General features: G+C 49.0%; 1 protein-coding gene across 1 annotated transcript; it reads left to right on the forward strand.

Moving 5' to 3' along the window:
- The first annotated feature begins 1,466 nt into the window (after positions 1–1,466).
- On the forward strand, positions 1,467–13,615 carry LOC132780127 (DNA-binding death effector domain-containing protein 2). Its single transcript, XM_067461186.1, has 5 exons — positions 1,467–2,054; positions 2,317–2,427; positions 2,693–2,824; positions 9,681–10,076; positions 12,848–13,615. Exons 1-4 carry the CDS (start codon positions 1,583–1,585, stop codon positions 10,052–10,054), a joined length of 1,089 nt encoding a protein of 362 aa, XP_067317287.1. The 5' UTR covers positions 1,467–1,582; the 3' UTR covers positions 10,055–10,076; positions 12,848–13,615.
- The last annotated feature ends 3,980 nt before the right edge of the window (positions 13,616–17,595 follow it).

The following is a 17,595-nucleotide window of genomic DNA, read 5'->3' on the forward strand; positions in this document are numbered from 1 at the left end:
ATATCTGCATGCCCACCCCCCTCCAAACACCCCACCTGTCATGCCCAGCACTTTTAATTTTAATTATTACATTTGGCCCGGCCATTGTTTTTAACTGTGTCACTGCTTGTTGTTAATGTTATTGCTTGTTTTTGTTTTATTTTGCTGTATTATTGTTGTTATTGTTTATTGTTGTATTTTGGGCTCGGCCTTGTGTAAGCCGCATTGAGTCCTTCGGGAGATGGTAGCGGGGTACAAATAAAGGATGATTATTCTTCTTCTTATTATTATTATAAGCCGCACCAAGTCCCTTGGGAGATGGTAGTGGGGTATAAATAAAGTTTTATTATTGTTATTATTATCATTATTATTTATTTTACAGTTATAATAATAATAACAACGACAACAAACAACTTTAATTCTACCTCGCCACTATCTCTCCGAAGGGGACTCAGTGCGGCTTACATGATACAATACAACAGAATAAAATGCAAAAAACAGGCAACAAAAATTATATAAAAATAAAATACATACAGTAGCAAAAGTAAAATAGATAAAGCATATTGACATAGCATTGGACAATGGGCAGGCCAAATGGACGAAGTAAAATGATAAAACCCTGGATGAGGAAGGAATAGAAAATAAAGTGTAATTGAGAGGAGTCCAAAAAGGACGGACACACACATCCCAACGTATTTCTTACATGCCCAAACAGAACTTCCTAACTGTAAGAAAAGCTGTTCAGCAGTGGAACTCTCTGCCTCAGAGTCTGGAGGAAGTTCATCCCTTGGAAGCCTTTAAACATCCGTCAGGGGAGATGGTAGCGGAATATAAATAAAGGTTATTATAATAAATAATAATAAAACTTTATTTATACCCTGCTACCATCTCCCCAACGGCTTACATGAGGCCGAGCCCACAATACATCAATAGAAGCAATAACAATCACAATACAAAACAAAACAATTAAAATAAATCTCATACACAAATAGCATAAACATAAACAAAAACACAATGCACATTTAAAAGACTGGCTGGGCCAAATGTAATTGAAGTTTAAAAAATAATGCTGGGCATAAACAATATAGAGGAGACTACTATTATTATTAGTATTGTGCTTTTCCTGCATGGAAGGGGGTTGGATGATTTGGCCCATGTGGTCTCTTCCAACTGTATGATGCTCTGAAGAGAATTGTCCTCTGGGCGCACGGCCAATGCTTCTAGCCAAAGGGGAGCCCCATTCCAGGCCACGCAGGAGAGGGGGAGGGCACCATGACTTCCCTCCGCTTGCATGCGTGCTTCTTGACACAACCCAGAGCCACACTTCATGATCACGCTGTGGACTAGCGCTCAGCTTGTGGCCTCCTGAGAAGACTCCTTGCTCCCTTTCCAAACACTGACGATCTCCAAGCCCACCTTGTCTCTGTGTTTCATGTCTGTTGCCCAAGTGTCGCACTGCCAGTGGTTTGGAGATCCCTGAGCAGTGCTGTTTCTTCCATTGCAGGCTCTTGTCTGTCTCACCCACTCGAAGCTCCTCCTTCTGCGCAGCGCTTCTGCTCCTTGCCGCGCTTCTCCCCTCCTCCTGCTTGCGCCACCCGCCCCAATGATGTCTGACTTCCGGCGGCCCCTGTTTGCGCACGCCTGGGAGGAGGAGGAGTGCCTGGAGTACTACGGGATGATCCCCCTGCACCGCATGTTCGAAGTGGTGGGGGCCCAGCTGACCCAGAACGACGTGGAGGTGCTCTCCTTCCTGCTGGAGGAGACGCAGCCCTTGCACCACCCCCTGGACCCGGAGCTCTGGGCGGTGGCGGCCTCAGAAGAGGGGGCCGCAGAGACGGCCTCACCCGCCCTGCAGGGCTGGAGGAAGAAGCAGCAGCAGGAGGGGGGCTCAGCCTGGGCGGAAGGCAGCCTCGAGGGGGCCAGGGGGCTGCCCAAAGACGGTGTCCGGCTTCTCCTGGAGCTCGAGCGGAGGGGCAAGTGCGACGAGACCAACTTTGTGCAGCTGCTGCAGCTCCTGCGAGTGCTCACCAGGCACGACCTCCTGCCCTACGTCACTCTGAAAAGGCAGCGGACAGGTATGCAGCCGCGCAGGCAGGAAGGAAATGACTCAACCTTTGACTCGCTTATGACAGTGCTGTCGCTCTTCCTTTAGTGGGTACTTAATTCTAGCTTGCAGGCCAACTTTATCCAAACAGGATGGAGGAATTCCATGACGGGGCTGGCTCCTTTCACAGTTCTGGGTGGGGGTGACACTTACCTCTCCTGCACTTGCTACCTGGGCTTGCTTGCCAGAAAGGTGCTTCTCCCTTTGTTTGACTTGTGTCACTCTTTCCCTAGTTTCTCCTGAGAGATACACTTACGGGCCGTCTGTCCTGTCATCCGACCAGCAGGTGGACAACTGTCTCAATTCAGCCTCTGCAGAGCCTCAGAGTGATCAGTGGGAGGCAGGTGCGTGTTGGACCACCCAGGGAAGGAGCGGCATGCGTTTCTCCCTTTTCCGTCTGCCTTTTCCCCTTCTCTACCCAGTAGTCCCTTTCTGTGAAGCCCCACAAGCAGCCTGTTTGGGTTCTTGTGTCTGTTTGTGGGGGGGACGGCTTCTGCGTTGAGCGCCATGGGGCCAGCCAGGGACCACAGCTCAAGGGAACGTGAGCTGCCATCCCTGGGTCCTGATGCCCCAAGAAACTCCCAGCCTCCCTTCTTCTGTTTCCTCTAGGCTCCAGTTCCAGCAAAAGGAAACGAGTCAGCAGAGGCCGAGCAAAATCTGCTGCTCCCCGCAGGCGTCGGGGAGCCAAAGGGCCTTCTGCTCCCAAGCAGGAGGTCCAAACTCCAACCAAAGTGACTTGTGGTAAGTGTCTGCCTGGCCCGTGCTGTGCTCTTAGGGCTCCCTCGAGTCCTTCCAAATAATACGCCATGAGCATCTTGGTCTCTGTTAAGGGAATGGAGCCCTAAGGGTGACTGGAGCCAAAGTGGGAGGTGGGTGGGGCGGGGGGAGGAGGCGGCCCGGTGCACATCGCTGCCAGGAAAGGCTCCAGTGGCAGGCCAGGGAACGTGGTGGTGGGCTTGCATTGTTAGGTGCAGCTGGACACCACGGGGCTCCAGTCCACTGGGAGCATGGAGATTTTAGTCCCACTCTTTGGGACTAAGTTATCTTCCATTCCTAGTTGAGTTTTACTGGTTTCTATTCCTAGTTGAGTTTACTGGTTTCCTATTTTCAAATGACCACAGTCTATTTATTCCTAAATGGTGAATTTTCTAACTCGCCCATGATGATAGATAACTAAATCAGAAAAAAAATTGTCCCGGGTGTATTGCATGAAACCAGCAGCTTTATGAACATGGGAAAGGGTGCCTTCAGGTTGCTAAACCCTTAGCATCAGTTGCTGGGGAAACTGGGAGCTTTTAATTCAGTGCCCTAAGGTGCTTAAAGAACTGGTCTTGGAGAGAGACGGCCTTCGCTGCTTTGAGGTCCTTTTCTGTGTAAATTGGAGGCGGCTCAAGGCGGTGGGTCTGATCTGGTTCTCTTCTCGCCATCTCCCATTTTTCTGGTTTGGTAATTTCAGATTAAAAATTATTCCCACAATTGAATGGAAGAGAATCCCAATTAAATCAAGAATTCTAAAGAAACGGGTCCTGGGTAGGGAGCATGACAAGGTGTGAAGATGCTCCCTCTGCTTCAGATAAAGATACTTAACTAGAAAAAGACTCAAGTACAAATTGAGCTGCTTTTGAAAAGAGTGATTTGGAGTCATTGTGCCAGGAGCACCATGTGCCACAGCCTTTTCGTGGGTGTTATGCAAGTGGCAATGAAACGTACATATAGATAAGCTGTGGCCATGTGGCTGCAGTATCCCGCCATGTTGCTACTGCACGGTTTTATCACTGGCCCTCTTAAAGAGGATTTTTCTCGCAATTTGGTTCATCATACCAACTTCTGGAACTGGACTTTGTTTAAAGGTCCAAGTCTTTGAAGGATTTTGGTCTGCCTAGTTAAATTATATTCAGATTTCTGCCTCATGTCTGTCTCAAAGACCAGCATCTGTCATTTATTCCTGCATTGCTAGGCCTTTTCAGCCATGTATTTCCTGAACATAGAGAAACTGTGAAATCTGCTTGCAGACTGTCGTGTGGGACGGTCCACACGTGGTTTTTACAGTTTCTTCAACTTGGGGGTGCTTTTTGTTTGCCATGGACTGTATTGGAAGTGGTCCGTGGCGAGGAGGTGGGTGCCCAGGGCCAGCCAATGTGCTGCTTTCTTTGTCTCAGTGCAATGCAAATGAAACCAAAGCGAATACACAAAAACGCTTGTCTTACCGTCTGACCAATTTACAGGCAAAGGGGTTCTAACGAAGAAGGTTCAAAAATAATACAATGAGTGTCAAAACTGCAACTTCAAGGTGCAGCTAAGGCTTCTGCCGGGTAGGTGCAAGGATCAAACTGTAAGCTCCATTCCACACTAGATTGTTGCCTGTATTCCTTGTCCTGTTCCCTTGCTTCCCTGGGGCAGAACCGGAGGCTCGTGGGGCGTAGGCAGCTGCTTTCCCGTCATGGGCTCCACGTCCAGCCACGGCCTTGAGCGGCGGCGGGGAGGGGGCCGGCTCCCATCTGCCTCCCAGAGCGCAATCTCACCCTTCATAAAAGCTAGGCCTTGGCTACTAAGGGGGAAAACGTCCACGTCCACAAATGGTTTTTTGTTGCTGCTTGCTTTCTGCCAATTCTTTCTCAATCCACCATTTAAATTCCAGGTTGCTAAGCAAAAGTTGATGATAAAGAGACTCTGTCTCTCTTGTGCACTCTTCTCACAGAATGGTCTCGCAAAGGTAAATGAATCCACGCACCCAGATTTCCACCACTTCTTTGTGAAGCAAACTGTTTTAACTCTGTGCTGCGTTGCCTCATTCCGGAGCAGGCCCAGGCGCCTTCCTTCCTTCCCCTTCTCTCTCCTGCATGCCGGCCAAGTCCCAAAGGCACGATGGCGCTCCAGAGGTTCCTGGGGGCAGGGGGGCCGCTCCAGACCGGCACGGCGAGGGGCTTGTGCCGCAAACCTCCAGCAGGGCCCCATGGGAGCAGGTGGGGGCACACAGCTCCAAGGAAGGGCCACCAGCGCTGGCCGGGAGCCAGTTGCTCCCTTAGGAGGGCTCCCCTCGGCTGTGCAGGCGGAACTGCTACGACTGCTGCAGATATCAGGCCATGATATGTGTTGGGCTCTTTTCATAATAATCTATACAGCCAGGGGCGGCAGAACCAGGCACTTCAGATGCTGTTGTTCGTTTTCTGCTGGCCAGACAAAGCCTAACTGGCAGATGCCCATCTAAGCAGTTAATACGAGGGGTATTTTTTAAGTAAGGTCCGTTTGAACGAAAGTTTATTTCAAAAAAGTAAATTTATTTTCAGAAAGTACATACTTCACTCTATTTTTCGACATAGTTGCCAAGTTTGTTCAAACACTTATCATACCTCTGAACCAATTTTAAAATACCCTCTTCATAAAAACTTGCCGCCCGCTCCGATAACCAAGAGTTCACTGTAATCAAAGAAGGGCGACCGGAGCGGTCCTCATCATGGACGTTGTCACGGCCATCTTTGAATTGTTATACCCACTTACGCACTTGGCTTTCACTCATCACAGTATCACCGTACACTTCACAAATCTGTCGATGAATTTCTGCAGCAGGCAGGTTCCTTGCTGACAAAAACCGTATCCCTGAGCGAACCTCACATGCAGAGGGTGAGTTGATAGTCTTAAACATTTTAAAAGCACAGAACAGAACCGTACAGGTGGGCTACAGAGCGGAAACTGAGCACAGTTGTTCCCGAGGCATGCCGGTACACGACGCACACGCTCGTTGCGGTATGCACGCGAACTACTAGTGTCTACAACAAAACGGACCTTACTTAAAAAATACCCTTTGTAGTCCTGAGAAGGGCCACCTTTCTTGACCCTAAACACAATAGTCGTGCTGCAATTCCATGTCCAGTAAACCCATGGTGAGGTGGAATACAGCCCTGTGTTGGTCTTGGTGCCACTCCAGGGAGCAGTCTCTCTGCTGCCTCCTCACAGCCCGCCTTTCCATGCGCTCGGTCTGCTATCTGCAGCAGCCAAAACCCAGAAGGAAGACAGGGCAGGGCCTTTGCACCACTTTGTATCTTTCTGCCATATTGAAACGCAGAATGGTTTCTTGAGATGGCCATATGCTGAAAGTCTTGAAACACCTTCCTCTCAGTCTACAGTTGGCATCCATCCCTGGAAAAGCATAAGTATTGGCCCAGGCAAGTGGGCCAAGTACCAGACATGGCAAAAACACCCATACAAACTAAAAACAAAGCCTAAAAGTGCTCCTCATGATTATTGCTTCTGCCTCCTCTCTGCTTCTCTTATTATATTAGAAGAGGCCTTGGGCTCTGGGACTGCTTGCCTTCAGCACAGGGGGCGGGAGGTTATTCTGATGGGTTTTGCTGCTCGGTGAAAGTTAAATCTGTGTATCAAGTGAACGGGGTGGGGCAGAATTGTGCTCTAAAAACCAGAAATTGTGGGTCCCTTTTGTGGAAACTGCTGTTTTAATATCTCATTACTTTTTTGCCAAATCCTCTCATTTTGGTTTGTAAAAAATGCTCAGCCCATGTTACGGGGATTGCATGGATGATGAGGTGACAGGCCTCATTCTCTGGAAACATCCTACTTGTGTTGTAATGCAGTTGAGGTTTCTTTTTGGGGCTTGCTTCTGATTCCAAACTCATGGAAGACCCTCTCACGGGGGGCTTGCTGACCTGTTTTCAGGCTGCAAAGAGGGTGACCGCAGTAGGATTGTTTCACTGGAACTGAGGCCTGGATGTGCATTTGGAGGTGGGGGGTGGGGGGTCAGTGGTCTTTCTACTGCTGCTGTTCTTACCAATGTTGGCCCCATTTCTCATCTGATGTAGCTACTCAAGGCGGGCATGAGTGCTGCCTGGGGAAGGCCACAAAACTGCTTCCCATTTTGTACACAACAGTTGTGCAGAAACCGTTTCCTGACAACCTTCTGGTTGACGTGCTCCCAATGTGTTTTGACACAAACTCCTGCAGCCTTGCCCGATCTTGAGTGGGGAAATGTTTCCAGTTGCTTCAGAGCCACACTGGTGGATGGCACAAGGAGTGCCAGTGTGTTAATGCCAACTCTGGCAGCTGTGGTATCACCACACTGTTGATACAGGAAGGTGGATGAGCTCTTCTGTTCCCTCAAAGCTCATTAGTTAAACCATGGGGGTCAGCTGTCTGTACATGAATTGTATTCAGTGCTAATCAAAGAGGAAGCTCTCAACTGAGTGGCATGTAGCCAGGTGGTTGGGTGGGCCTGTGAGCACAGTCTCCAGTGGGGCCAGCAGCTGGACTCCTTGGCCGGTGGCCCCATGGGCGTCTCTGCCCTAAACAGGAGGCTCCCCACGTTTGGGCTTTTTCTCTCTTCTGTGGGTGGCAGTTCTCCCAAGAGAAGCTCCTCTTCCTTATTTGCCTGGACTGCATTGCTGTCCTTTCCTGGCCACTCTGCCATGGAATAGAAAACCCGAATGGCAGCCTTTCTGTTGCCTACCTGGAAAGGCCGTGTTTCCAGGGGTCTAGGCCCCTCACTTAGTGCCTGGGGTGTTGTCCCTTGGGCCAGCCGGGGAGGGGGACGGGCTCAGGACCCTTCAATGTTGCTGGTACAGGGCTGTGACTACTGCACTCTTGAGTTAATGCTTCTACAGGTGATGACCACAAGACACAGAGAAATTAAACCTGGCGGCCTTGTTGAGCGTATGTAACATCCCACCTGCCTCACTTTCTCAATGTCTCCTGCTCTGTATTTGTTCCATTTCTCCCTCCCTTTTGAACCTTTCGAAATTTCGACTGTGATGCTGATACATTTTGGGCCTCTGAAACAAAACCCATCTGCCCTCCTGCTTCCACTCTCCATAGTTACATCTGAACTTCACTAATTTTGAGGATGTCGGTCACATGGCGGGAAAGCCTCACTTGCCACGTGTTGTGTCCCCTGTGGCTAGAACCAGCGAGCTTAGAGACTTTGAGTTTTTATGCAGGGGAGTTCACCTGACTCTCAATCAGCAGATTTAATGGGTTTCCTGTGTATTTCTTCCATGTTCAGAGAGGGGAAGAGAGGTCAAGCCTAGGTGGAGGAAAGGTCTCTGTTCCATGTATTGTCGAAGGCTTTCATGGCCAGAATCACTGGGTTGTTGTAGGTTTTCTGGGCTATATGGCCATGTTCTAGAGGCATTTTCTCCTGACGTTTCGCCTGCATCTATGGCAAGCATCCTTAGAGGTAATGAGGTCTGTTGGAAGTAGGAAAATGGGTTTATACATCTGTGGAATGACCAGGGTGGGACAAAGGACTCTTGTCTGCTGGAGCTAGAGGTGAATGTTTCAACTGACCACCTTGATTAGCATTTAATGGCTTTGAAGTGCCTGGGGGAATCTTTCTTTGAGAGGCGATTTGATGTGCCTGGTGTTTACTCTCTGTTGTTTTGCTGTTGTAATTTTTGAGTTTTTAAATATTTATTTATTTATTGGTTTCTGTTGTATACTGCTCTTCTCAGCCATCAGGCAACTCAGAGCGGTTAACAACCAGTATCAACAACACAGTACAAAATCATTAATCATTTAAAACAGTAATTTCAATTAATTAACATCAGAACATCAATACAACAATACAGGAAAACAATCCATCACGTCTCTGGTAGCCAGATTTTGTTCATTTTCATGTGGACAATTTCAACAGAAAGGAAGAAACCATGAAAATGAACAAAATCTGGCTACCAGTATTCAAAAACTCAAAAATTACAACAGCAAAGCAACAGAGAGTAAACAGTCAGGCACATCAAAGCAACAGAGAGTAAACAATCAGGCAAATCACCTCTCAAAGAAAGATTCCCCCAGGCACTTCCAAGCCATTAAATGCTAATCAAGGTGGTCAGTTGAAACATTCCCACCTAGCTCCAGCAGACAAGAGTCCTTTGTCCCACCCTGGTCATTCCACAGATATATAAACCCATTTTCCTAGTTCCAACAGTCCTCACTACCTCTGAGGATGCTTGCCATAGATGCAGGCAAAACGTCAGGAGAGAATGCCTCTAGAACATGGCCCTATAGCCCAGAAAACTTACAACAACCCGGCCTCTGTTCTGATACCAGTAGCAACCGGGACTCCCTGGTAGAGGTTCCTTCCAAGATTCTGGGTTGAATGTAGCTCAGGGACTTCTGAGGAGCCACTCCGCTGGCTCCAGGCATTAGTCCTATGAGGGGGGCTGGAGTACAGATTGGGCAGGAGGCGAGGTCAAAGGCTGACCCTTAAGAGGGTGGATGGGCGGGTGGGCCTGTATGCCTCTCTTGGGTGGGTGTGTTGCGTGAAGGAGCTGTGGCACGGGGTGAGGCATTAGTGAAGTTCAGCTCTAACTTGGTGCCACACCAAAAGTTGAAAGCAGTTTGAAACCACGAGTGCAGGCGCCCCTTGCTGGGACGGACCATCTCAAGGGACCTGAGCTTCTTGGGCCACCTGGGTGGCCTGGACCTTCAGCTTGGTTGGTTTTAAGACCGGCACCTGGTCAGGGATGTTGGGCAGCTGCATGACTGTGTGTGTTTGTCTCTGCCGCCGGTGTGGGACCCCAGCTCTGACGCTTCTCTCCTTTTCTCCCCTTTCCCCTTCTCTCTTTCTCTCTGTCTCCTGTGTCTTGCTCAGACATCCGGCTCCGTGTTCGTGCTGAATATTGTGAGCATGACTCTGTCTTGCGGCAGAACGTGATGTCGAACAAGCAGAACCACCTGGAGCGCCAGTTCGATGTCTTTGGGCAGTCCAACACCATCCTCAAGTCCCGCGACCTGGGCTCCATTATCTGTGACATCAAGTTCTCCGAGCTGTCCTACCTGGATGCCTTCTGGAGCGACTACATGAACGGCTCGCTGCTGGAGGCCCTGAAGGGCGTCTTCATCACGGAGTCCCTCAAAGAGGCCGTGGGCCAGGAGGCCATCCGGCTCCTTGTCAACGTCGATGAGGACGACTACGAGGAGGGCCGGCGCCTCTTGCTGGAAAGCGTCATCCCACAGGCCTGGTAGTACCAGCCTGATGGACATGTAGGTAGGTTCCCTCCAGAGCAGCCTGTGCGGACCTGTGCCACTTTGTACAGATCCCTCGCCATCCGTCGGTTTCCTGTGTTCCCCAGCTGCAATTGTGGGGTCATTTGGCTCCAGAGATGAGAGGGCCCTGGGACTTGGCTGAGGCTGGGATCACAAATGAGGCCACACCATTTATTTATTTACTAGCTTGGGGACCCAGCGCTGCCCGGGTTATTTGAGAAGGCATTTTTTGTTTTGTGAAGTTTGGTAATATCAGTTTGGTAATATGTAATGCTATTTATTAGGAAAATAAACAGTCTTTCTTTTTGTTTTTTTAATTAATGCTCCCATTAGAAAATGCATAAAGATGTGGGTGAACTACAATTTCCAGAATTGTGGGTCAGTCATTCCCAAACCCTGCCATTGCTTACAATTGGCCATGTTGGATCTGTGTGCCAAGTTTGGTCCAGATCCGACAGCAGCTGAGTTCAGTGGTATCTAGGTAAGGGTGAACTACAACTCCCAGATTCCCAGGGTAATCACCCCCAAGCTCAGCCAGTATGTACAATTGGCCATGTTGGTTCTGTGTGCCAAGTTTGGTCCCGATCCATCGTTGGCTGAGTTCACTGTTCTCTAGATAAGGGTGAACTACAACTCTCAGGGCAATCACCCCTAAACTCTGCAAGTATGGACAATTGCCCATGGTGGGTCTGTGTGCCAAGTGAGTTCCAGGTCCATCATTGGTGCAGTTCAGAGTGCTCTTAGATTGCAGGTGAACTATGCATCCCAGTCCCTACAACTCCTCTAAATCATGGTGAATTCTCTCCAAACCTCTCCGGTTGCTGATCAATTCCTCTGCTGTGTGCCAAAGGAAAGGGTTGGAACGGGATAAGGGAGAAGCAGTGGGTGGGGTCATGCAAATGAAGAGAGAAAGGAACACTGGGATGTGCTTGCTATAACCTGCAATGTCCTTTGAGAGAGTGACTTGCTGTCTTCTCAGCACTGGAAGCAATAGCCTATTTGTGGAGAGTGGAGGCTGTCTGTGTGAACAGACACCTGGGTCACATACAGATTTTCACTTTTATTATGTGTATAGATTTATTTATTTAGAAGTTATATATACTGGTCTTCTCACCTCCAAGGAGGGACTCAGGCCGGTTCACAACATGTGTTCATATACAACAAAAACAACACAGTGCATCATCATTACACGTTAAAATATAAGTACAATAAAAACATCATCATCACATTACACAAGCCAAGTCGTCAATACAGTCACAGTCATAGTTCATCATCCTCCTTCCATGTGGACGAGGATTCAATCCTGAAATGCCATGTTCCAAAGCCAGGTTTTTGTTATTTTCCTGAAGGTCAGGAGAGAGGGAGCAGATCTAATCTCTGGTGGGAGGGAGTTCCAAAGCCGAGGAGCCACCACCAAGAAGGCCCTGTCCCTCGTTCCCACCAAACGCGATTGAAAGTGGTGGGACCAAGAGCAGGGCCCCTCCAGAAGATCTTAGTAACCTTGATGGTTCATAGGGGGGAATCTGTTCGGACAGGTAAACTGGGCCGGAGTCGTTTAGGGCTTTATAGGTCAAAATCATGTCCTTCTCTCCATGTTGTGGCTCGTCCTGTTCCCTAAATAAGCTCTGTCTCCATAGATGAACCTGAGACATAGATGGGGACTGTAGTTATTTGTGTTTCCATTTTCAGGCAGACTGTGTCCTATTGTTACTGTTTTTTAAAGACATGTTTTTTATACACACGGAGCCCCTGATGGCGCAGTGGGTTAAACCCCTGTGCCAGCAGGACTGAAGAACGACAGGTCGCAGATTTGAATCCGGGGAGAGGTGGGTGAGCTCCCTCTATCAGCTCCAGCTCCTCATTCGGGGACATGAGAGAAGCCTCCCACAAGGATGATAAAAACATCAAATCATCCAGGCGTCCCCTGGGCAACGTCCTTGCAGGTGGCCAATTCTCTCACACCAGAAGCGAATTGCTCTTCACACGACAAAAAAACAAACAAAACAAACCCCTGTTTATTAAAGACATGTTTATTCCAAATATAGCAATGGATAATATAAAAGCAACAAGGCTAGAAAAAGGACACATGGCTAGACACTGCGGGCCTCGGGTGGTTAAAGGCATGAAGGGAAGGTCCTTTGCCTGACATCTGAATAATAATAATAATAATAATAATAATAATAATAAACCTTTATTTGTACCCTGCTACCATCTCCCGGAGGACTCGGTGCAGCTTACATGAGGCTGGGCCCAAAGACATCAGTAAAAACAACAAAAACAATACAACAAAACGAAATCAATACAAAGCAATAAACATTAACAAAACACCACGACACATTAAAATCAATGGCAGGGCCAAATGTAATAGTTAAAATTAAAAAAAAATGCTGGGCATGACCAGGTGAAAAGGGTACGTATTAGGAGGGGGATGGGGCATGCAGATATCTTGGGTCTCTAGTAAAGTGCATTTGAGGACATATTGCTGGGAGTTTCCTTATTCTGAGAAGGCACACTGGAACAACCATGTTTTCAAGCTCCTAAAAATTGCTAACGTTGGGGCGTGCCTGATGTCCTTGGGGAGAGAGTGCCAGAGTCGAGGGGCCATCACCGAGAAGGCCCTGTCCCTCGTCCCCACCAATCGCACTTGCGATGCAGGTGGGATTGTGAGCAAGGCCTCCCCAGATGATCGAAGAGATCGTGTGGGTTCGTAAATGTGGGCAGAGATCTCCATGTGGGCTGTGCCCTGCTGAACATGCTCTTCTTCTCTTGCAGAGAACTTCACTGTCAGTCCCCTGTTTCCACGTGGCTTCTCTGCATCGGATATGGACTTGAAGGGGAGGAGAAGGACTTTGAGGAAAGGACTCTTCGCCCCGTTGGGAGGCAGGGCTGGATCCTGACCACAGTGGGGCTCCTCTCCTAGAAGCTGAAGGGCGGAAAGGACCGCAGGGGCCGTGCGGGTGTGGGGTGCCCCTGCAGCAGCAGCAGGAGCAGTGCCAGCCGTCCAGAGCCAAGGGGGCATCTTGGGGAGACCGTCCTGTCCTGATGAAGCTGAGAGGGGGTCCTGGGCCCCTTGGCATTGTTTTTGTGGTGGTGGGTTTTTGCCAGGTCTCTTGCAGAGGAGGGTAGCACTCATTGGGCAGAGTTGCGGGCGGGCAGCAAAGCGCTCTGTGTTAACCGTTCCTTTTCTTTAAAAGGAGAACCACCTTATTTTCCCTCAGATCTGATTTAGGCACCGGCTTTCTTCCCTTTGAGTCAGGAAGACAGCCAAGGACTAAAGGTGGACACGAGTCACTTTTCGGCTGTGTGGCTCTTTGTATATAATATACATAATAGGGTTTTTAAGAAGGTGGAGGATCTGTGATTGCAGCACCCGCGGGTAGAGAGAACTACTTAGCGGAAATGAGGAAGGTCAGAGGCCCAAAGCGTGTAATTTAAAAAGTCGTATTTTTTTTACAGAAAAAAAGAGAGACTTTTGGACAAAATTCTTAATGTGTTGTATTTGCAAATGGACAATGTTAATAAAGAAGACAGTTTGCAGCACTTTGGGATGATTCTTCATTTCTAGCACAGGCAGACACAACTGGCATCCAGGGGAAGAGGCTGAGAGTTTCCCACTACATACTTACTTACTTACTTAGGCAATCCCTCCTTGGACGAGTAAGATGTTCTTCCTTGATGCCTATTTTTGTGGGTTCGTTGGTGGCTGTGGAGCCCTATTCTTGCTCTGCATCTTCTCCCGCAGTGAAGGCATTAGTTTCCAGGTGGAAGGCGGTCCCGGTCGGGGTTGGCTTGACGCACCTTCCTCCTGGCACATTTCTCTCTTTCACCCTCCACTCGTGCCTCCTCGAATTCTGCAGCACTGCTGGTCACAGCTGACCTCCAGCTGGAGCGCTCAAGGGCCAGGGCTTCCCAGTTCTCAGTGTCTATGCCAGAGTTTTTAAGGTTGGCTTTGAGCCCATCTTTCAATCTCTTTTCCTGTCCACCAACGTTCCTTTTTCCGTTCTTGAGTTCAGAGTAGAGCAACTGCTTTGGGAGATGGTGGTCGGGTATCCGGACAACATGGCCAGTCTAGCGGAGTCGATGGCAGAGGAGCATCGCTTCAATGCTGGTGGTCTTTGCTTCTTCCAGCACACTGACATTTGTCCGCTTGTCTTCCCAAGACATTTGCAGGATTTTCCGGAGGCAACACTGATGGAATCGTTCCAGGAGTTGCATGTGACATCTGTAGACAGTCCACGTTTCGCAGGCATAGAGTTTCCCACCACATGACCTCAAGGGGATGGGCAGTGTGTTTTTCCTGTGCACATGGTGGTCTCTCTGGGGGGGGGGGGGGGGTGTCTTATTCGGCCCAGGCAAGGCAACCGTTTCAGCCACAAAAAGTCACTTCTTGTTCTGAAAAAGGCCTCCTGAGCCTAAAGGAGGGCCCACGTGTGGTAAACAAGCACTAGAGAGCACTGGAGGGAACGATACTAGAGACAAAGTTGAAGTACTTTGGCCACATCATGAGGAGACAGGAAAGCCTAGAGAAGACAATTATGCTGGGGAAAGTGGAAGGCAAAAGGAAGAGGGGCCGACCAAGGGCAAGATGGATGGATGGCATCCTTGAAGTGACTGGACTGACCTTGAGGGAGACCCTGGGGGTGGTAACGGCCGACAGGGAGCTCTGGCGTGGGCTGGTCCATGAGGTCACGAAGAGTCGGAGACAACTGAACGAATGAACAACAACAACAACGAATGAACAACAGAGAGCATTTGGGGCCAGGAAATACTTTTTTATCCATGGGAATGGGATGGCAAAAGCATCTTCTAGAACAGTGTTTCTCAACCTGGGGGTCGGGACCCCTGGGGGGGTTGCGAGGGGGTTTCAGAGGGGTCACCAAAGACCATCGGAAAACACATTTCTGATGGTGTTAGAAATCCCTTCGACATAGTCATTTGGGTACACAGTGCTCTGTGGATGTAGGTAAACTACATTTCCCCTAAATCACTGTCAATTCATCCCAAATCCCTCCAGTATTTTCTGTTGATCTTGGGGGTCTCTGTGTGGGAAGTTTGGCCCAATTCTATTATTAGTGGGGTTCAGAATACTCTTTGATTGTAGGTAAACTATAAATCCGAGCAACTACAACTCCTAAATGTCAAGGCCTATTTTGCCCAAGCTCCACCAGTGTTCACATTTGGGCATATTGAGTATTCATGCCAAGTTTGGCCCATATCTATCATTGTTTGAGTCTACAGTGCTCTCTGGATGTAAGTGAACTACAACTCCAAAACTGAAGGGCAATGCCCATCAAAGCCTTCCACTATTTTCTGTTGGGGCCGACCAAGGGCAAGATGGATGGATGGCATCCTTGAAGTGACTGGACTGACCTTGAAGGAGCTGGGGGTGGTGACGACCGACAGGGAGCTCTGGCGTGGGCTGGTCCATGAGGTCACGAAGAGTCGGAGACGACTGAACAAATGAACAATAACAGCCAGATTTTGTTCATTTTCATGGTTTCCTCCTTTCTGTTGAAATTGTCCACATGCTTCTTGTGGATTTCAATGGCTTCCCTGTGTCGTCTGACATGGTGGTTGTGAGAGTGGCCCAGCATTTCTGTGTTCTCCAATAATAATCTGCTGTGTCCAGGCTGGTTCATCAGGTGCTCTGCTATGGCTGACTTCTCTGGCTGAAGGAGTCTGCAGTGCCTTTCATGTTCCTTGATTCGTGTGTTGGGCAATGCTGCTGCGTTTGGTGGTCGCTCTGGAGACTTGTCCACAGCTGCATGGTACGCGGTAGACTCCTGCAGAAGTGAGAAGATCCCTCTTGTCCTTTGCTGAATGGAGCATTTATCTACCATATACCATGCAGCTGTGGTCAAGACTACATAGGGACCGCCAAATGCATGTGGACATGCTAATCAATGTGATCAATTGAAACATTCTCACCTAGCTCCAACAGACAGGAGTCCTTTGTCCCACCCTGGTCATTCCACAGATATATAAACCCCTTTTCCTTGTTCCAACAGACCTCACTATCTCTGAGGATGCTTGCCATAGATGCAGGCGAAACATCAGGAGAGAATGCCTCTATTTATTTATTTATTTATTTATCGTGTCATCAGCTACCATACCATTGTATTACATTTCTAACAGAACAAAACAAACAGATAAAAAAAGCACAAATTTTGCAAACTTGGTAGTTGATTAAATGTCCTTTGACCAGTATCTGGCCACGTGGAGTGCCTCTGGTGTTGCCGCAAGGAGGTCCCCCATTGTGCATGTAGCAGGGCTCAGGTTGCATTGCAGCAGGTGATCTGTGTTTTTCTCTCCTCCACACTCGCATGTCGTGGACTCCACTTTGTGGCCCCATTTCTTGAGGTTGGCACTGCATCTCGTGGTGCCAGAGCGGTCTGTTCAGCGCCTTCTAAGTCGCCCAGTCCTCTTTGTGCCCAGGGGGGAGTCTCTCATCTGGTATCAGCCACGGATTGAGGTGCTGGATTTGAGCCTGCCACTTTTGGACTCTCGCTTGCTGAGATGTTCCAGCGAGTGTCTCTGTAGATCTAAGAAAACTATTTCTTGATTTAAGTCGTTGACGTGCTGGCTGATACCCAAACAAGGGATGGGCTGGAGATGTCTCTGCCTTGGTCCTTTCACTCTTGGCTGCTACTTCCTGGATGTCAGGTGGTGTGATACTGGCTAGACTGTGTAATTTCTCCAGTGGTGTAGGGCACAGACACCCTGTGATAATGTGGCATGTCTCATTAAGAGCCACATCCAGAATGCCTTTAGAACATGGCCATATAGCCCGAAAAAACCTACAACAACCCAACTACTGGTTTTCCCCACTCCAACTCCCATAGCACTCCAACCGGTGTATTGCATGTTGTTCCCAACCTGGCCACCAGGTGACTCCACTCCTCTATGTTTGCCCTTCTTTCTCCCCATATTGGTCCAGAGGGTTCTTCCTATTACTTTCCCACGTCCCTGAAGGAATACCATTCCTCCACTGCCTGTGATTAATTATGGGGTACGGTGGGAGCGAGGACATCCCTGTCAGGAGAGGGTCCCCCCCAGAAAAGGCTTCCCCGCTTCCATCTCGGCCTCTGCACAGCTGCTGCTTCCAAAAAATTGGGAGAGAGTTTCATTCAAGGCTAGTCTAAGTTGTGGGGCTGAAGTGCAAGCGCATGTTGATGCTGGAGGTTACTGGGGGGTGGCTTGTGGGATAATAAGACTGGTCGAGAGAGGTGAGCATTTCTTGCTGGCTTGCGTTTTCCAGGCCCCTTCCACACAGCTGAATACCATCCCACATTATCTGCTTGGAACTGGAATATACAGCAGTGTGGACTCAGATAACCCGGTTCTGGCCCAACTTACCTGTCCGAATGTGTCTCCCCTAACAAACCATCGAGGACTCTAAGATCATCTGGGGAGGCCCTGCTCTCGGTCCCGCCTTTGTCTCTAGTACATTTGGCAGGGACGAGAGACAGAGCCTTCTCAGTGGTGGCCCCTTGGCTATGGAACACCTTCCTTAGGGAGAT

This window comes from Anolis sagrei, chromosome X (genome assembly GCF_037176765.1).
Source record: "Anolis sagrei isolate rAnoSag1 chromosome X, rAnoSag1.mat, whole genome shotgun sequence".
NCBI classification, from domain to species: Eukaryota; Metazoa; Chordata; class Lepidosauria; order Squamata; family Dactyloidae; genus Anolis; species Anolis sagrei.